We start from the raw sequence: 21,846 nt of genomic DNA, 5'->3' as shown, positions 1-21,846 counted from the left end.
ATTTCATTAATTATATATTTTATTTAACTTTTTAGAATTATTTAAATACTATTTGTTGATAATTCTATTAACAACTAATCTATACTACCCTATTAAACAAATTTACTAAAAGTCTTAAAAATCTTAAAGTCTTAAAATTATAGATGACCAAAATACTTTTACCTTTACTTTTTAACCCTTTCCCTTTACCCCAAAACGTCGCTTCCCTTTACCCGGCTCCCCTCCCCCAAGACGACGATTCAGGGATTTCTCCCACTCCCCAAGATGACGATTCCCTTTAAAAAGAGTTTTCATCACTCAATCGTTCAATCACTTACTGATCCATCGTTCAATCGTCCTTTGCATAATTCTTTCACTGTTGAAAGCAGCCATCACCGCATCGTCTCTCTCTGTTTTACCCTTGCTCTCCATCTGCCATTTCAAGTATGAACAATGCGATTTCATTTATCTGTTTGGGTTTGTTTATTTTGATGAATAATGATTTTGTATTCTTGAAATATGCTCATGATGTATATATTGTTTGGTCGGTGTGTTTCAGTTCTAAGATTTTCACTAATCTCTTTGTTTTTCGCTTATCATATGCACTGGGATTTTGATTTTGTTGTTTTGCCTGTTCTTGTTGATGAAATAAGTCCATCGTCACAGGTTTTCTAGAGTTCATCACTTATGTATGCCAAGTGTTTGTTAAAAGAACTGACTTGCCTGATTTATTAGCTAATACCAACAATCATCGATCACTTCCATATCTGTAATGTAAATTTATGTTATTCTAAGGGAAGTAGTTTATAGACACGGATCATAACGGGTAATTTATAAATTTATGTTATTCTATGGATTTGTGAAGTTTTTAGTATGCATAACTGGTAATTTTAACTCCATACCTTTTGTTAATGAAAGTTCAGAAGCCTTGTACCTTGACTAATACTATTATTTTATTTTGACAAGTAGCATCATCGTTAAGATCAAAAGCAATGCCATCAACAACAGTTTTGGTATAATGACACTTAGCTTGAATGATCTCCTTGCCATCCAATTCACTGCCATTATATAAAATAATTAATAAATAACGCGTAGCTAAAGTAAGCACATTTCCAAGATAAGTGTCAAATTTGATTTTTAAGTATTAAGTGGACTTTTTACCTGCATGACTGATATGCTATTATGTTACTTACGCAGAAAATTAATGAATGCACCAACCATAACGAGTCTTGTGATACAAAATTAACATTTAGTGATAGAAAACTCATATCTTAATTTATGCTTATTGGGGAAACGAATGACTCTAAATAGAAATGAAATAACATTTTAAGAGTGAAAATGAATGATAATTTTGGAAAACTGAATAACTATCTTTATGCATATAATACTCATTACCTCCGCCCAATTTAGACACATCTGAACACATTAAAATTCACAACTGTAAGCACTTTTTAGTATTGATAGCAAAACATTGTCAACCATTGGAGTTCAATTTCTGTAGCATAGTGAACAGTATCCTGCTTCTTCCGTGTGAATGCAAAATATCAGAACCACATATCAATGTTGTCTTTTCTTGTTTAGGCTTACATTCCATTTTTTAGTGTATTTGCAATTTTGCGTTCATTTTTATGTAACACACTTTGATAGACTCCAATTTATTCCGCATTTATGATTGGGTTTGGTCTCACTTTTATGTGATTATTGGTTGTGCAATTCATCTAAAGCGCAAGTAGAAGTTTAATATATAGTCAAAACTCATTACACTGCTTTTTTAGTGATATACGCACAGATAATAGCACAAAAATGATAAAAATCTCACCCGTTTGAAAAAGCTATAACCTTCACTTTGTTCTGTAATAGTCAATGGCACGCCATTACACCATTACATCACACCTCACATATACAGTTCAGAAGCCTTGTACCTTGACTAATACTATTATTTTATTTTGACAAGTAGCTTAAATCAGCATCTCTATGATAATAATTAGGTTTATTTTACTATATTGATGTTTTGGAGCTAAGGAGAGCGGGCATGGGCAACTTATCACCAGAACTTGTGTATTTCATTAGCGAAACTTGTAGTGGTTTTTCTTCATAATTTTTTTACTAGCCTACATCTTTCGATAAGGGGTGCTAACTTCTTTTAAAATTAACTTCATACGCCGGACAGGCTTTGTAAATGGTCTTTCTCTATTTGCAAAGAGGTTGTTTGTGGGACCTCAAAGAGTGATCTTACCAGTTGTTCAAAGGCTTGATTAGAAGGGCCTTAATTTGTGTTTGCACCCCCACTTCAAGCGCACCTCTGTATTGACTGAATCACTCTAAGGGTCTAATCGGTGATTGATTAAAAATATCTATTTAACTGTAGAACTTTCTCATGGTTAACCGTAGTTGCTCTTTGAAGATGATAACCCCTTGACAGTTACAAAAATCAAGGCATTAGTTGATAGATGCTTGACCCAATTAAACATATTTACCTATCAACCGTGGCAATATGTGTTCAATATGACCTACCATCGTGAAATATGGAGGCCAGGTTTGAGATATGTGTTCAATATGAATAGAGAGTATCTTGGCATGGTGGTTAACAATCACTCATTCGTCCTTTGATGATGCAGTTAGCCCATCAAATTCTTATGGGCTTGATTCATAAGGTACCAAGTATGTAACAGTAACACTAGATAAGAGTAAGATAGCTGCCTAATGAGTCATTGTTTCTCTTGGTCATGATCATGTGTTATGAACCACCAAACAGTAAGATAGCTGCCTAATGGAACTATCTTTCTTTGATGCATGTGTTTAATATAGTATAGACATATATATATATATATATATATGTCATCAGACTGTTCTGTTACATATCGGCAATTCTTGTATGATCACCTGCCCATTAATAGTGTGCATTTTTTACGACAATCAAAAGGATTTCTTGTGTACCAATCTCCTTGGCTTTATGAGGGTTGAGAAGAGGAATCTTTGCACCCTACATTTCCTTTACATTTTAGAAGGATGTGTCATTCGATTGAACCCATGATTTTGTGATCACAAATTAACTGTTATTAGTTGCTTCAAGACTTAGTTATTTATGCTGATTGTTTTGCAAGAATCTGGTAACCTTTTTGGTACTTAGATATTGATGTTTCAAACTGTTAATTTGTGTTTCTCTAATTTGTCTCGGGCGATTTTCAAGCACGATTCAGCCGATTTTCCAGCACGATTATGTGAAGGTGAGTTAATTTAGGGTTTAGTTACTGAATTTTTCCTTGCCATGCATATCAAAGTTTCTTAATGTAGTCCTGTTTAAAATGAAGACTTTTGTTTACCAGGTTATCATCAACTGGAAAAAAGTATAGGATTAGATGCACTGTTTTTAACAACAGATGCAATTACTAGCTAATTTCTGGGATAAATAATTATGTAGAGTTTGGTAATAATTGTTCTATGCAAATCATGTATTTGGTGCTGGGAAGGTTTTGTTGCAAGTCTGGCATAGCACATTATCAATTGTGGTTCTACACATAGTCACAGTTTGACTTGGCAAGTGCACGGAGCAGGAGTATATTACTATATCTTGAAGTGGTAACTGCCACATGCTACTAAATTAAGTTCTTTTATGAAGGTGTTTGATATTTATTACATTATAGTTGTATTTAAGGCCAGGGTTTGTGCCTTTGTGGTTTGAAAGGCAAAGTTATATTACTGATGATGGTACAAAAATAACCTGCACGCTTGAGATGACGATTATTGATTGCATTCACTCGCATCGCTCCTGATTCCATTTGAGGTAATTTTCTTCTTTCGATCTGTATTATCATGCGGTTGTTCATCTCCATTTTCACTTTTGCGTAAAGATCAACCATTTCTGATCTTCTCTTTCTAACAAAGTTGTAGGTCATTTGTTTTAAATATTATCTCAGTGATGGATATTTTGAAGGTAATAATCTTTTATTTATAGTTAGTTTAATGCATTAGAAAGGAATATTGGTTTTTGTGTCTTTATATATTATCTTGATGGATGGATTCAAATCACAAATTTCTTTACATTCCTCTTTTTGAAACATAAATTCACAAATCGCAAGATCAGTGGTAAGATTTTGTAGTTAGAGACTGTAACAAAACAACACAACAATCGGAAAACTAGCTTCTTGTTAAACTAAGGATAACCAAGGCATCTATTATATTTAACAAATGTCATTCTTGTGGTGATTTGGTTTTATTTCCAGCTTTGTGAATTCAATCTCATAGGAATATTGCCTCCCAGCCCACTTTTTCAATTTAAGGGGAAAAACAGAGGTGTGTTGCCAAAATGGTGTCCATATTTATTGTGCATGTGCAAGTTTGTTTATGCATGAATATGGGGATGAACAACTTCTTGTGCAAACTTGTTTCCTTACATCAAAATTATAGATTCAATTACCATCTCTATATATATATGTATGTTGGCTTCAAATTTCTTTTGCTATTTGTCTTGGTTCAGAAATGTTGTTTTGGAGAAAAAAATGTTCAAGTCTTCTTTCATGAAATCTTACTTTTTTGTGTTAATGTGGTGCAATGGCATAATTGGTTAAGATAGTAAGGCAAGTTCTTAGTTTTAAGTTTACTAATTTTAAGCTCTTCTTTTTGTTTTCCTAATCGAAGCCATTGGACTGATGTTGCTTTATATGTGTTGATCTAAATACGCAACTAAGGGTGACGACTCGGTCGTAACATGGCAAGGGACAAGAAGCTTACCCGGTAAGAGCGATGATAAGGATGGGGGGTCTTACCTGGTAATTAAGGGTGACGACTTTTAACCCGGGTAAGCGCTTACCAGGTAAATTATTGCATAAATACGTTTTGATGTAGTACAATTTACCCGTCAAAATAAATTATAGAGTTGACTCCTAATGGTAAGCGCTTATTGGGTAAACATTTAGGTAAACGACCCCTAAATCACAAAAAAACATGGATCTACATTTTTAAATCAAGATCGCAGTTTTGCCAATCTCATTTTTAAGTTCACTGATCTTCTATATTTTCGTAAAAAATGTTTGGTTGGATCTGCTTCTATATTCATGTTTCTTATGTTTTTTATCCTTGTCCATGGGAACTGACATTTCTGCACATAAAGATAGTGAGATTGGTTATGCAGCAAAGAAAGTAATGATGTTAATCAACTAGCTCTTCCATCTTTGTTGCATCTCAAATGCATTGCTGTCAACTTCATCTGTGGATTTAATGGTATGTGAGCCTTCTTTAGAACTAAGTCTATTGATAAAGTTGGTTAGTTGAATATCTTCACCTGTGGATTTAATGGACTGTGAGCCTTCTAGCCTTTGTTTGTGTTTGTGTTTGTGTAAATGACATCTCATGCTGTATATGCTAGCTAGCCATTTAATGGGCTGTGAGCCTTCTAGCCTTACTATCTCATACTGTATATGCTAGCTAGCCATGTAAGCAACCATCCACCGTCTCTAAAAATTTTACACAGTTATGTTTTTCTTCTTCGGAGAACCAAGAAGTATATTGTTAGAATCTCCCATCAGCTAGGTTTGGACCATTTCATATAAATATATGTTGGAACCTCTCTTCTCTCTTTAAGAGCTCTTTTGGAGAGTAATCTGATGGGGTTCTGCTTATTCTCATATATACCAATTGGTTATATATTATCCTGTTTCTTTACGATGCCCGTGCAGGTTATTGGAGCTTCATGGTTAAAAGAAACTCAGGTGTTGAATCATTGTAGTGTTGACATTAACTCGGTCAATTTCACTTTCGGGATGAATCGTTGGTTGTTATTGTTGTTTGATAATTTTTAAGGATCGATAATTATTATTTGTTGTTCAATTTTGTTGTCATAGTTTTGATGATGATGTTTATGTGGAATGAAAATATGTGCAAATAATACGGGACGTCTTTTACCTAAATAATGTATGTTGATATTTTAGGGTTGTTTATCCAAACCCTTACCCTGAAGAGTTAACACTTTAACTTAATATATCGGGTAAGAATAGTTTAACAAAAGGGTATCGTATGCAATAATTTACCTGGAGTCTTATCCGCTTAGTGAGGGGAACAACTTACCAACGTTAACACTTACCAAATAAATTGTTGAATATGATACCGTTTTGGTTGACTAAAATCTTACTTGATAAATAAGTGATAGTGTTGAATTTTACCGTACGTGTTTTACCGGGTAAGTTTTTAGATAAACAGCCCTTAATAGACCATATTAACATTCAATGTATATACCATTTTTTTCGTGATTTCAAGCCATACAAAACCTAAAATTTAACATCGAGTAAGATGGAGAATAAAACGAAACATGAAATAACATTTCATTTAAAGGGTTGTGGGTATCTTTTTCTATGCTTATCATTCTTTCTATGTAATTATTCTTATTTAAACAGCTTATGATTAATGAAAATTTATAGTTTTTATTCTCTCCAATCTATTGTCTCTTTTAACATAATTAGATTATACTGAATTGATGTTGTAATTAGATTATAGTTTGTTTTATTCGATTTGCACTATCATACAATTGTTGATTGATGTTGTAATTGTAATCATACCTTTTATTTATTGAAAAAGTATAAAGTTGCATAGACTAATTGCAAATCCTATTTTCATAACGTTTTAAAGTCTACTTAAAAAACCACCAAGCTTCAAAATCATTTTCATTCATCATTTCCGCCGCATTGCACGGGTACACAACTAGTATATATTTATATAAACAATCTTCAAATCATTAATCAAAGTACTTATGCTACCGTGCAAAGCACGGTTCCCATACTAGTTTACTCTAAATTGAATTTAACATGTATAATTTTCTTGTCTTCTAACGAGCCAATGGCCATGGGTATACACATATATTTAGGGTTGTGTATGTGTTGAGTTGGTCGGGTTGAAGACATTTGAATTATCCAACTTAATGTTTATAGTTTGAAAAATCTCAAACCAAGTAAAACTACAATCCAACCCAATCAAAACCGCACAGGTTGGATTAGGTTGGCTGGGTTGAAACTTTTGTACATCATTTTACGATCTAGCTAAGTGTCTGTGTTTAAACAAAGTAAAATCAAAATGACAACGTATAAAAACAGGCTAACAACCTTAAAAAAGCAAGTCGAAGGTTTATGCAAATAAAAAAATAAAAGCACAGTTGAAATTGTAATATAATCTACAATATAACTAACTACAGACCGGTCTAATGTCTAATATACATATGTTGATCAAGTATTTAAAAAATCATATCAAACGAATATTATGGAAAGACATTGGGTTTATCGGGTTAGGTTCAAATGACTTTGCCGATTCCAACCCAATATATGCGGCTTGATCTAATTTTATATCAATCATATAGACATGAGAATAAGACACGCCGCGTTGGAAAACCTAATGTACATACCCCAACCAGAGACCGAGATTCCTCACAAAAATGGGAACCAAGGACAGGGATCTGGAGATGGGTATCATACTCCTGCCTAGTGATGGCCAAACCGGCCCGACCCGGGACCGCCGGAGGACCGGCCCAACTCAAGAACGGTAAGGATTTGTTATAGAACCGAAATCTGGGACCGATTATGGATTTGAGGTGTTTCGCGGGATCGTGACCGACGGGACCGGATATGGACCTGCCTGGCTCGGGCACGATTTTTAAAAAATGTAGCTGTTTTTTAAATGTAGCCATTGTTTTTCAAAAAACTAGTCGTTTATCACCATTTTTTGGCCCTTTTTTGTATTTTTTGCCTTCTAAACATTATATATAAGTGTCTTGGTTGAGGGGTTTACATACCAAGTTCTCGATTCGCAAAAAACACAAAAATACATTCACAATTCTCACTTTTCTCGCTATAATAAAACGCATTTTTAAAGTGTATTTGAATAACCAATTACAAATTTTATAATTTATTAAAAATTATATATCATAAAAAAATAAACAAATATTATTTTTTACTGACCGAGACCGATTGGGACCGGGACCGGCGACTCATAACCGGTTACAACAAAGCTGAACAGACTCATCTTTTTCGACCGGGACTGGTTATGACCATATCGTTGAGGCCCGGGATCGATAAGGATCAGCCCGACCTGACTGAGGACTGGTTTTTTGCCACGACTGCTCCCGCCCATATCATGAATAATTTATTTAAAATATATATTCTATACTATATTATAAATCATTTGTCAAAAACTCTTAAAAAACATTTTTTTATGCATAAAGTACTGTTTACTAATGCATGTTACTTAAAACTTAATATTATAAGTAGATTGTGCGTAAATACAACTTATTAAAGCTTCATATCTGAATTCGTGTAACTAATTAATATAAACATAATCAAATACATGATGAACATCTCGTTTTAAATATAAAAAATCTAAAATATAATTAAGATAATTATCAAATTCTAACAAAATACTTAATTATTATCTTTATAAAATGTTATATTATTAAACCAAAAACAAATTATTTCATTATTAAACTTAAATACCAAAATATAAGAACTTTTAAAAATATTAATTTAATATTAATATCAACATTTTTTCAAAATTTTTATTTTTAAATTTATATTTTTTTAAATATAAAAAATTATCAATTTCTCAAAATCACATCAAACCGTATTATATTAAAAAAAAAAAAAACACTAAAATGAAATGTCTTTCGTTACGATTCAGAATACCCTCCGGTATATATCAAATATATTCAAATTAGGTATGGATTGGGCCGAACAACCAACACAAACACCACGACAGCACAATCTCGAGTTCTGCCCTTGGACCGAGAGGAGTTCTACAGCCGTCCGCCGTCCGCCGTCTGCGGTCGACCTGCACGGCTTCCTGCACCATCGACGCACCCTCAGCACCTACACCGTGAAGCTCAGTCCTCAAACAACAAACTCAAGTCGTAAGAACCTTTATTTTTTAGAACCTTTATTTCTTTGGGAACAAAGGACCTGCACTTGCATCTGCACCATCGACACAACCTTCATTCATCCTTATGTGATTGATGGCTGCTATTATTGCTGTTTCATTTGGTTTTTTTAAGCTTATAGATATATATCTAAATCAAGCTCTTTCCAGTTGGGTTTTATGTTCTGATTTCCATGATTAGTTCAAGGCTAATTTTTTAAAGGTTTGATTTTTATGTATAGTTGAAGAGGTGTTTGGGATTGCTTGTAAAACCAATTTTGATTCTTCGGATAAATAATTTATACCGGTGCCCAACCAGTAATAAGTTTATAATAAGTTGACAAGTGGTTTCATAGAAAAACATAATTTGTTTAAAACATAATTTGTTTCAAACAAGCAATCCCAAACACCCCGACTAGTGTTTTTTTTTTTGTTTCAAAATCGAAAATAACATTTTAGAATATGAAGGGTGTTGAAAATGAAAAACAGTATGTTTGTTTTTTTGGTTTGTAAACAAATCCCGGTTCAGGACGTGTTGGGATGTGATCATATTCCCCGGGGCGACGCTGAATTTCCTTTTAAGGTTTTTTGGGTTTCATGGGTTTGAGTTGGCCTGGTTGGTCGGTAGTTTTAGCACCTTGCATTATAAGGACCCTGTGACTTTCTCCCACCCCAATTCTTCTTGAAAAACATTGAAACTCAACGCCGTTTTTGTTCAACTGTTGCGTTGAGATGCAATATATACTTTGATAATCGGGTAAGTTTTTATTTATATCATTGCATTAACGTGATCATCATTTTATAACAATTATTTATGAACTCAGATTTGAATTCGTTTTCAAGCTACCTCCAACGAAGCTTCAAGCTTCAATTTTTTCTTTTATCTCTCTGATTTTGCTACTAAAATTTTATTATATTGTACCTACAATAAATATAAGTCGTTTATGGCTTCGATTGCAGTCTCTGTGAGCTGTAACAGGGGGTTTCCACCCACTGTTATTAACTAACGACGCCGTATACGGTGGCTAGGGGCCAAGGGTACCATTAATTTATCAATAGTGCATCCTCAATCACTCAAAAACTGGCAATCAATTTTAAACATTTATATGATGTTATTCGAAGCTTAAAAATAGGTTTACTACCTTGAACGAAGATTTACAGTCGAAGAACCCTAGGAAATTAAATCTCAGATTACAGCAACAAGAAATCAGATTTTTTTTGTATAAGCTTTAGAGTTTTGGGGTGAGATTAAGCACAATTTGTTTGGTATATTTATAGCCTCATGAATGCAACAGAAAATCGTTAAGGATTGGAAGCACGAAGGAGTATCATCGTATGGGATTTCAATTCCTTACTCGTGGTTGCTGCATAACTGATATTATTTCGATCCCGAGCAATGAATACTTCATTTTTTGTTTCTCTATTTCCTTCTTTATTCAATGTACACGTGTACATATATGTTTTCCGTTTTTTAAATATGGGTTATTACAGTTCTTGAAGGGTTTTGTGGAAGATAAAGGAAAGTGAAGAGCATAATCAAGTCAAATGGGAAGATCACCCGGTAATGGAGGACCATCTTTCCGCTTTAATCAGGCCGAGGTCACTATTCGCTCCACTTTCTCGTTCATACTCACATATGTGAATGGTTAATTTATTTATCATATTTTGCACAATTGGTTTACATGATCTTTTGTTAATCTTTTCGAAATCCCTAAAAATAATTTTTTGAAATGGTGAAAGATTGTTGGTTTTGAATGTTTTCTTTTCGCTAAAAGTCGTTCTTTAGTTGTATTGTCTGATTATCTTGAATGCTAATCATTAATGGTTGTCCGATTATCTTGATCAGGTAACAGTAATGGTGGGATTTCCGAAGTTATTGTTATTATTGCCCTATCTAATTCGTCCTAAAGACGGAAAACATAATGTTTGTCTGATCGTATGTTTTCATTATAGTAACATCAATCAACACTTTTAAACGATTATTTATTTGGCCATCCTCATGTTCAAGATGATAGTATATTTCGTCTTCAATGCCAAAAGGGCATCAAAACTCGTGTGAATTCTTGGATTTTCTGTCAAAACTTGATGGATGTATGAAATTTCATGGAAAGTATTAGAGACTTAAATGTCGCGGTTTTTGATTTGTAACAAAATGCAAACAAATATTTAAAATCAAGAAGAGTGCACTTTTTTTCTTTTTATGAAAAAGGGGGAGGTTGTTCCATTATGATGGATGTTTTTCTTTCTCTTAACCACTTTAAGGGTCAATGCATGTACACCTCACAAGGAGCCCTTCTAGTGTATCTTTGCTTGGAGTTGGTGCACTTGTAATCCCATACGGCATCGCTAAAGGGTTATAGATTGGTGATTAGAACGTGGATTTGTTACATTGCATCTTAGGACTATATGTGGCATCACCAGTGATGTGGGGGAGAGAGAGATAGAGGGGGAGCTAGCTGCTCATCAATGTTTCATATTGCGTCACACATCTTCATTAAATCAACTGAGTATGTGTTGTCACCAAACTCTAGAATGCCATACATTCTTTTAAACTTTAGGGATGCAACATACATAGTTTTCTAAGTGGAATTGGTCAAGAAAATCAGCCATTGAAGAATTTCTAATGGTCTGATGTAGTTTTTGTTCTTGCTCCCTCTATAAGCATGAAGCAAACCTTAGTTATTGCCTTGTCTAGAAAAATTGATTGCTAGTAGTAGTGGATTATAAGTCCTCACTTGTATATACACACACTCATGATGTTATGGAGCTTTTCACATAACCAGAGAGTTATTGTGCCGGAAAACCTTAACACGTCTATGTACACCAACTCTGCCACCACAAACTTCAGTCTTTAGCTTAGGTTCAAGAATACAAGGCACAGAAGAAGTAAAACAAATGCATGTTTAAGGCCCCTAATTTTTTTCCAATGCGTTAGGACGATGGAGCGTGAGCACGTATATCTCCTCTTCTGCATGTGGGTCCGTCCTGGACTGATGTGAGAACTTTGTGGAGGGACAACAAGAAATAATCTAAAGAATTTTGCTTGGGTAAAATAATATACGTTTAAGGGCCATGAAACACCTGTATTTGAGATCTTGGATTTTTTGGTGAGCACTTACCACAAAGCTTCATTGAAATTATTACAGATAGAAACATCTGAAGCAAGCCATTTGAAGAATTCTCGATTGAAAAATCTGAAGCAGCTCAACCCCAACTGGGCTCAGCTTTGCCAAGTACGTTATCGTTACTTTCTTTACACTTACCATGCACACACCTTAGCTTTTGGCTTAAGCTGTCTCATGAACTTGGTTGTCTGCAGAAATTAGGTTATGGGTCTGAACTATCCTCAAAGAAATCAGGAAAAGAGATTCAAGAAACCATATTAGGTTTGTGAATTTTCTTATCTCTTACTGTAATTTTGTTGCCCAATCGTCTTTATTTGTCAAACTGTAGTTATTTCACATGAATTATGCACAATTACAGGCATTGTTTATTCATTTGTTTTTTTGAGAGAAGTTTCTTGCAAATGGTTGCAATTCATTTAAATGTTGAAGTTAAATGACCCATTTTTTCTTGAGAAGGGCAAAAATATCTTTATATAAATATCATTTGGCCCATTTACTTTTTGATTATGAAAGAATGTGCAAAATTTTGTAGGAAAGCGCAAAGAGAGGTCCGATAAGGATGAGGCCAATGAAAATGAGATGAATGCTCTCACTCCTACCTCATCAGATTCAAGGTACACCATCTTATTTTTAAGCCGTCTCTTTTTTTGTACACACACCAATACATAGGTACACTCACATAGTCACATATAGGGTAATGAGATTTCGTAAACATTCTTGTGTTTAAGGGGTTCATCAGTAATTTACTCTTTTTATAGTTTAAATTTTCAACATTTCTATTTTCTTTGTGGTGTGAAGTTTGAGGGGTGTGAGGAAAATGAAGATGTGATTTTGGTTCTGATTAAAATACAAGAATTGAGATGGGGCAACCAAAATGAAAAGGAGACAATGGGTTTACCGTTGGTGGACCATTTCTTTTATTTTTCAACTTCCAAACTTCATGGTCCATGTTTTCTTATTGATATGTTATTGTTATGCAATTTAACTAAGTAGCAAGTTGATAGTATTACAGATGCGATCGCCATGGATTGCGAAATGGTTGGAGTCAGCCCTCTAGGAAACAAAAGCGCTCTTGGAAGAGTGACCTTGGTAATTTACGTTCGTATTGGTTTATATGTAATCATCCTCTTTTGGGTGATACTGCTTTAGAACATCGTCGTTTGTAGTTTTCTCATTGGTTCAAAGTCTACCCTAAAAAACACTCGAGTCAACTTAGCCAGCTAGTCCATCAACAAAGTGGTTGATGGATGGAAAAGGGGTGCACCCACCAAGCTGTTTGATTAATCCATCATCAGAAGTGACATGCTAAAATGGAGATACATCAGTTACGCTGTTGTGTATGTTTTACTGAACACCATTCGGTTCTTGATAGGTAAATACGTGGGGGAACGTTATATATGACGAGCATGTTCGTCCAGTTGAACATGTGGTTGACTTTCGTACAAAAATAAGTGGCATCCGACCCCGTGACTTGAAAAAAGGTTTCAATTTTTTGTCTTCTATTGTATTCTTTCTGCATATTTTGTGTTCTTTATCAAGTCTACTTTTAAAACACTAATTATTGTCCTTGTACATTCTAGCTAATTTTGGGATTCGCAGTTGCAGTTACTTTTATTTACATGAATTTATAATCTTATCTTCAGCAAAGGATTTCCGTGTTGTTCAGAAGGAAGTGGCGGAATTGCTCAAAGGGAAGATTCTTGTGGGCCACGCATTGCGTAATGATCTTAAGGTAAGTATGCAAACTCCTATCTAAAGGGGCATACACTGAGGTCAACATAATTATTATGAAAGAACAATTGAAAGCTTATCAAACTATTCTTGAAATATTCTTGCAGCCATCGTTCTTAGATATTAAACCAAATCGCATTTCTCTGTTACATCTCTTTTGATAAATTCCAGTCATTTGGCCATGTAGCATATAGCCTAGACATGAGAATATTCAAAGCGAACTTGTGCAGAAATATTAATTTTTTTTACTTTTTCTACAGGCCTTGTTATTAAGTCACCCAAAGAAGGATATACGTGATACTGCTGAGTATCAACCGTTTCTGAAGTATTTCTTCTAAACCTCATTCTAATTGTTTCATTCACTGTTTGCTAATATTTATATGAAATATGGGAAAATAGTTTGAGGCGTCTCACAAGATAAATAGTCCTTGTTTAAGTCTTCTCCGACACACTAAACACTCATAAAGTCCACCTGTGGGCTCTGTGTGTCTTATTAGTTAGACCGCATCTTCCACGAGCAATATATATCTTGTGCAATACTTCAAGAACTACTACCCCTAAACGTTTAATGCTTTTCCTTAAATCCCTTGGCGTTATACAGGCCTACAGGGAACACATTCATATACTTCATATGTTCCAATATGTTAATGTAATGTGCTAATTTAAATGCCCTCATCTATCTTTCTGCATCAATGAAGGGAATGGGCAAATGCATAAAAATGTAATTTGCTTTAGCATCTTTCTGCATCAATGAAGGGAATGGGCAAATGCATNGGAATGGGCAAATGCATAAAAATGTAATTTGCTTTAGCATCTTTCTGCATCAATGAAGGGAATGGGCAAATGCATAAAAATGTAATTTGCTTTAGTATCTTTCTGCATCAATGATGGGAATGGGCAAATGCATAAAAATGTAATTTGCTTTAGTTTCTATCTTGTTTGACAACTTTTTTTGTTAATTAGTGCAATAAACGTCCATTCCTTCATATATTCCTAGCTATTTTAATTTATTCAGTAACATGGGATCGCTTGATTTTGATGTGACATGATTCCACATAATAAAAAATTACAATATAACTTGACAACCTGGCACCCGCACCTGTCATCAATAGTTACAAGCTCTAAGTCAAAATGGGCACGAAATACGAAGACACAAACTTTCCTTACACTAAATGAGAAAAAATTTGTTATAATAAATAGGAAGTAAGGCCAACTTTGTTTTGCATTTTTGGCCTTTTAACCACAAGGCTAAAAATGAGACATAATTCTATAATATTTAAAAAAATTGGCTTATAATTATGTTCTTAAATCAGTATGCCAAAGTCTTTATCCACTAAGATGGGGATTTCTTATCTTACGAATCTTGTACCATCCATATGTGACCTTAACAGAAATGTATAATTTTTTCATCAATGATGATGATAATGCAGAGAAGGGCGTAGCAAGGCACTTCGACATCTTGCAGCCGAAGTCCTTAGCGTCAAGATTCAAAGCGGCGAGCATTGCCCTGTGAGTTCCATTTCTTAGTCTACAATTTCCCATTTGAGGAATTCCAAGAAATCATTAGTTTTTTTTAAAGTGAAGCACCTTTAGAAGAAAAAAATGTGGTAAACATACTCTGATATGCATGTTGTTTACAGATAGAAGATGCTCGTGCTGCCATGATGCTTTATATGAAGAAAAAGCGGGAATGGGAAAAGAATGTTAAGGATATCGTCAAGATGAAACTAAAGCAGAAGAAGCGTAAACCTAAAAAAAGAAAGAAAGAAGGTTCACTTGCATCTTAGAATCATCATTTTTTTCATTGAACAGAACTTTGAAGCTTAAACTTATTGTGGTGGGTGGTGCCATCATGCGGTGGTAACCGGTGGCATTTTCGAAATGAAACAGTCTAATCATTTACTATGAGGTGTCTCTAAAAGGCTCTTTTGGTCCAAAATTTTGCTTTTGTTTCGGTTGTGTTTTTGTGTTCATGGAAAATATTAGGAGTTGAGGATATGGTTGCCAGTGTGTGTATTCATGGAAAATATTAGGAGTTGAGGATATGGTTGTCAGGTTACAGGAGGAGAAAAATATGCCTCAAGAACCTTTTGGTTTTTGGAAGTCCCTTTGTAGTTTTTATGGTAATGGTTGTATTTATAAGAATTGTAGTGTTTCACTATGCAAGTTAATGTCTTAGGCTTCTCTCTTGCGGGTTGCTTGGAAGTGGCTTAATAGGATTTACGAATGTATGGAAAATATCAGGAGTTAGGGGCTGTTTGTTTCCCTCTTAATGGTGACATTAAGAGGGAGCCTCTTAATCGCTAAGAGACAGAAGCTGTTTGGCAAAAAAATAACATCTTAATGGTTACAATATCCTCTTAACCATTTTGCACCTAGAGCTCCACTCAACCATTCAGATGTTGGTTTTTCCAACTTTACCCTCTCAACCCGTCTTCCGCCCTTCCTTCGTCGCATCCCCCTCCATGGTCGCATCCCCCTCCATGTTCGTTCTTCACATCGCATCCCCCTCCATGTTCGTTCTTCACATCGCATCCCCCTCCATGGTCGCCGTCTTCCCCCCCTCCTTCGTCGGTTCCATGGTCGCCGTCTTCCCCCTCCCATCGTCGGTCTTCCATTCGCCGGCCGTCTCCCCACCCCCCACGATCGTCGCCACCCCTACTGCTTCCCGCCGTTCTCTCCTCCCACGCGAGATCCTCGTTCCTCGCTCTCTCCGCCTCTGCTCAGGTCATCGATTTTGTGATTCAGATATAAACCCTAATGATTTTGTGCCTTCAACTTCGAAGCCTTCAAAGTAGTTTGTAGTTTGCTAGATTTGCCCTAATTTTAGTGTTGGTTTTCAGTTTGTAGTTTGTTTGATTTGCCCTAATTTTACTGTTTTACTGATTTTGAGGTTTTGCCCTTGTCAGGGTTAAAATGGTAATTTATTGTCATTCAGATTACAGTTACCAAACAACATTATTTCATTCAGCACTTAACCATTCTGGCCCTCTTAACCATTCTGACCACTTAACCATTCTGTACCAAATCATTCAGCAACCATCAAACAGCCCCTTAGACTCGTTAAGAAGAAAACGCCCCTTTATTCTAACTAGGACCAAAATGCATTCTCGAGTCATTAAGGACCACTAAAGACTTGTAATGCTTCATTTAAATTCATTAAGGTCTAATTAGACTCATTATTACCCACACTTATAGTCCTTAAAGAGAATAATGCCTATTATGCTCACTTGGAGTCTTAGGGGGCCGTTTACCTAAACACTTACCCGGTAAGCGTTTACCGGGTAAAATTCAACATTATCGTTTACTTACCTGGTAAGATTTGAGTATGACAAAACAACATTGTATGTAATAACTTATCCGGTAAGCGCTAACCGTGGTAAGAGTCGTCGTCATCACTTACCGGGTAAGACTCGGTTCTTGTCTTCGCTCTTACCGGGTAAGATTCTTGGTGCTTGTTGTATTCATCCGATAAGGTAATGTGACTTGACAAGCGCTTACCCATGTAAGCATTTGGTAAACGACTCCTTAGACTCCTTAAAAAGAATAACATCCATTATATCGGAACGAGCCATTTAGGGACAATGAAGACCTGTTATACTTCAATGACTCATGAAAATACCTTATACTTCAATGAGACATGAAAATACCTTATACTTGGACCTTGAAGTCCTACATATTCAAATGAAAAATGAAGAACCCATCTCAAATTGCAGATTCAAAAACTCGAATCACCACTTCATCTTCTTTCCAATCCTAATCTCTAATCAAAATTGCCTTTCCAACCCTAACCGAAACCCTCTTTTCATTTCTGTTCTCCGTTCAACTCTCACCAAACCTAATTGAAACCCTCACCTCTCTCAACTTTGAACTTGGGTTTTTGATATATTGTTGGATTTAGGGATTTGAACTTGGTTTTTTGACTAAGAACTTGGATTGGTGGATTCCCACAATTATCTTTATGGTTCAGAACTTGAGATTGTTCATTGATTCCCACATGTTCATATTTTTCCTTGTGGATTCCCACAGGTTCATATTCTTGTTTAATCTTATGGATTCCAGTTCATATTTCTTTCTTGTTAATTTTTATGGATTTCCATAAGTTTATATTTTCCCTTATAGATTCCGACAAGTCTTCCTTGTTTGTTTATGTTGAAGTTTATCTGATGAACTGATGGGTAAAACAGTCATTTATATCATTCAGGCGGTTGATACCCGAAAAAAGTAAACAATAATAGAATTTTTTTTATCTAGATAGACAAATTTATCCATACATGATTTAATAGAAAATTTAGTGAACAACCCCTTGGACTTGTAAAGTAGAAAAGACCTACTATACCTATTGAGAACAAAATTACGAACAATTATGACACATTATTACCTTAGATCAAATAAGGTTAAATGAGACTAATTATGACCCACTTAGTTTCATTTTGACCCATTTAAACTCATTAAGAATAATAAGGCCCATTGAACCCACTTAGACTCATTACGACCCATCTACTCTACTATGACCCACTTAGACTTGTTATGGTGAATAAAACCAATTAAATATATATAGACCAAAAATGACCTATTAACGAGTCAGTAAGGACCGCTAAGACCCTGTAAACTATAATTAGACCCGTTAAGGTCTAATCATTCTCATTATGACCCATTTAGACTCGTTAAGAAGATTGGGTTTCATTATACCCACTTACACCAAAAGGACCCATTAACGACCCATTAAGGATCACTAAGACTTTCACATAAGGAGTGCAAGCCTTTGGTTGATAAATTGAGTCGTAGACTCATGAATTGGAAGAACCGCAGTCTATCCCATGCAGGACGGGTTCAACTTGTTAACTCAGTTCTTTCCTCCATGCAAATTTATTTTGCATCGGTCTTTAGTCTCCCAAAAGCTATGATCCTTGAAATCGAAAAGTTGATTCAGGGATTTCTTTGGTGTCAAGGGAGTTCAGAGCTAGGAAAACAAGGGTGGCTTGGGAAGTTGTGTGTAGGCAAAAAAATGAAGGAGGATTAAGGGTGAAAAGCTTAGTTCTTTGGAATAAAGCATTTGTTACTTCACATTCATGGATCCTTATCACAAGGCGAGAATCCCTTTGGGTCCACTGGATGCACACTTATCGTATAAAGGGACATAACATACAGGGCATCCAGATTCCTACAAAAGCAACGTGGGGCTAGCGCAAGCTTCTCAAATTCGAGAGAGTGTTCGGATGCATATCATACACGATATAGGAGATGGGTGTGGAACAAATGCTTGGGTTAATACCTAGCATAGGTAGGTCCGCTTTGTAAACCATTTACGAGCTATCGTATCTCTAAAACGGTTATCCTCAACATACTACGGTGCATGAATTACTTAATTGTTCAAGAGTTTGCTTGGTCGGAGGAATGAGCAAGTCATGTTTCATATATTCAGTCTTTGCCTCTTCTTACTCTTGATGACGCCAAAACAGATTTTATCTTACGGGTTGAAAAGTAAGGTGGAAATATTCCGTTTTCTGTTTCTAGTGCGTGTGGATGTATTCGAAATGAGGTGGAACCTATTAACTTGACAAGGAGCGTGTGCTTTAATCAAGGGATTCCAAAGCATGCCTTAACGTTGTGGGTCATTATATGGCATAGGTTGCCGACTCAGTTTGCTATAATGAGGTGGAATGAGCAGGTCTTGGACCAAAAGTGTCTTTTGTGTGGCTTACAACCTGATAGTCATTCCCATATCTTTTTTGGATGTCTGTATGCTTCAGCTCTTTGGGACCGTCTCAAGCCATTGGCTCTCATTGCCGATATCCTAAATACGTAGGTTGGTATCATATATTATTTCTCTCCCATTGTTAATCTTAAAATGGCTAAACATGTTATCCAAAAGCTTGTTTTTGCAGCTGTGGTTTACTATATTTGGCAGGAAAGAAACACGATAATCTTCGAACAAACAACGTGTTCGGTGGAAGAGCTTGAGAAGAAGATAGTAGACACTATTCAAACAAGGATGCTGTCATTACAGTTCAGATGTAATCCAATGACTGTCATGCTCATGGAGAGATGGAAGCTGCTGAGGGTACGGGAAGAAATGCAGATGATTCTTCATGGAGACTGAAGACTCAAGATGGAAGATCCCTGGTGAGACTGTATGAGATAGCCTAGAGTTAGTCTAGATATTCTTTGTAATGCTTTTCCTTTGTCTTTGATTAGCTACTGGTTAGATGTTATGGTATGGAGGGTGTTCCATTCACTTGTTACTCTAATATATAGTTAAGCACCCCATTAGTAACCCTAGGGCCCGTCCTAGTGGTGAACGTGGGCATGCCTCAATATAGTACCTCCATTAGCTGTAATACTTTAATGTTTTAATGAAGTTTTCCAGCAGTGCCGCCCGCTTTTCGTAAAAAACTATTAAGGACCACAAAGACTCATTATACCTTAATTAGATCCATTTCGGTCCAAATAGACATATTATAACCTACAAAGTCCCTTCATGACCCATTTAGATTCATTAAGAAGAGAATAAGACACATTATACACACTTACTCCAATTAAGGAACCCTAATATACCGAAATTATATCCATTTAGGTCTAAATAGACACATTATGACCCACTTAGTCCATTTATGACCCATTTAGACTCATTAAGGAGAATAAGACACATTTTTCACACTTGCTCTAAAATGACCCATTAAGGACCCCTAAGACCCATTATACCTCAAATAAATTCATTAAAGTCTAAGTAGACACATTATGACCCACTTAGTCCCTTTATGACCCATTTAGACTCATTAAGGAGAATAATACCCATTATAGTCACTTATTCTGTAACAACCCATTGAAGACCATTAGGATCCAAATATTCCTCAATTAGACCCATTTAGGTTTAATTAGACACATTGTGACCTACTGCTCGTCGATTTATTCAACCTTAGATTTTAACACAAAAATAGAACTCGACGCAAGTATACATCTCGAACTACTGTCGTCTCGTAACAAGTAATAATGGTAAAATACTAGATATCGTTCCCATAGAGATAGCTTGTAAAGTTCTTTCAAAAGTCCAGTTTATTAAAATTAATTTCAGATGGCGAAACGAGAGATTTGATTTATCTAAAATGGGGAGGTTTGATTAACAACTAAGAAAAATAGCAGTCTTAAGAAGAAGCACATGGTGCAACAGTTGATTAAGACATTAAACAAATGATTCAGTAAAAAAGGTGACATAGCATTCCTGTCACAATTATCTAAAATCAATAAATGATTTTTATATAACTATGACAGTATCAACTATCGGGTCAGACGGCCTCCCAAGAGCACACACCGGTCAATGTGCTATCGATACGATATCATTTATGTGAGACGTCGTGAATCCTAGCACAACACAGTGTTACCATCCTATACCGTAGGAGTATAGCGTTTGTCAGAGACTAAAACTATTTATAGCCTTCTCTTATTACCTCAGGTTTTTGAAAGTCAATACATTTTTATACACAAAATTAGTTGTCAATTAATTTTAATGTAATCATCAAATGAAATATTAAGCACCTGAAATAAATAGTAGACTATAATGCTAATAAGACACCTTTGTACTTTCACATCGGCTTTGGTCTTAATTTCCCGTTACACCCCAAGCTAAGGCGTTAGTCCATCATCGCTCGGTTTCTTCTCTCGAAGGATGTAAGGATTGAAAAATAAATAACTGAGATGGAAAAGTAAATTACAGAAAGTGGAAATACTGTAATTTAAAGTACTGGAAATTAAATGACTGAAATATAAATGACTGAAATATAAATGACTGAAAGTAAAGTACTGTAAATTAAATGACAGAAATGTAAATTGCAGTAAAGTAAAGACAGAAATNAAATTAAATGACAGAAATGTAAATTGCAGTAAAGTAAAGACAGAAATATAAATGACTGAAAGTAAAGTACTGGAAATTAAATGACAGAAATGTAAATTGCAGTAAAGTAAAGACTGAAATGTAAAAGACATAAATATAAATGACTGAAATATAAAGGACTGAAATATAAAGGACTGAAATATAAAGACTGAAATGTAAAGGACTGAAATATAAATTATTAATAATTAAATAATATTAATTAATTTTAATCTAGTAATAATAAAAGAAAGT

General features: G+C 35.1%; 1 protein-coding gene across 1 annotated transcript; it reads left to right on the top strand.

The window, feature by feature from the left end:
• The first annotated feature begins 8,685 nt into the window (after positions 1 to 8,685).
• LOC112501198 (RNA exonuclease 4) lies at positions 8,686 to 15,869 on the top strand. Its single transcript, XM_025104882.1, has 11 exons — positions 8,686 to 8,863; positions 10,360 to 10,467; positions 12,015 to 12,101; positions 12,188 to 12,254; positions 12,526 to 12,607; positions 12,998 to 13,082; positions 13,366 to 13,474; positions 13,637 to 13,725; positions 13,985 to 14,049; positions 15,155 to 15,233; positions 15,365 to 15,869. Exons 2-11 carry the CDS (start codon positions 10,414 to 10,416, stop codon positions 15,509 to 15,511), a joined length of 864 nt encoding a protein of 287 aa, XP_024960650.1. The 5' UTR covers positions 8,686 to 8,863; positions 10,360 to 10,413; the 3' UTR covers positions 15,512 to 15,869.
• Positions 15,870 to 21,846: the final 5,977 nt, after the last annotated feature.

Source organism: Cynara cardunculus, assembly GCF_001531365.2.
Source record: "Cynara cardunculus var. scolymus isolate 2C chromosome LG 17, CcrdV1, whole genome shotgun sequence".
NCBI lineage: Eukaryota > Viridiplantae > Streptophyta > Magnoliopsida > Asterales > Asteraceae > Cynara > Cynara cardunculus.
The sequence above is the reverse complement of the archived record's forward strand: the minus strand, read 5'-3'. Positions and strand labels throughout refer to the sequence as shown.

Bases quoted from the DNA above. Each gene is read 5' to 3' on its own strand.
- LOC112501198 (XM_025104882.1), top strand. From the start codon at position 10,414: ATGGGAAGATCACCCGGTAATGGAGGACCATCTTTCCGCTTTAATCAG. The intron at 14,050-15,154 runs GTATTTCTTCTA...ATGATAATGCAG, and splicing joins GAGTATCAACCGTTTCTGAA to AGAAGGGCGTAGCAAGGCAC. The intron at 15,234-15,364 runs GTGAGTTCCATT...TGTTGTTTACAG, and splicing joins AAAGCGGCGAGCATTGCCCT to ATAGAAGATGCTCGTGCTGC.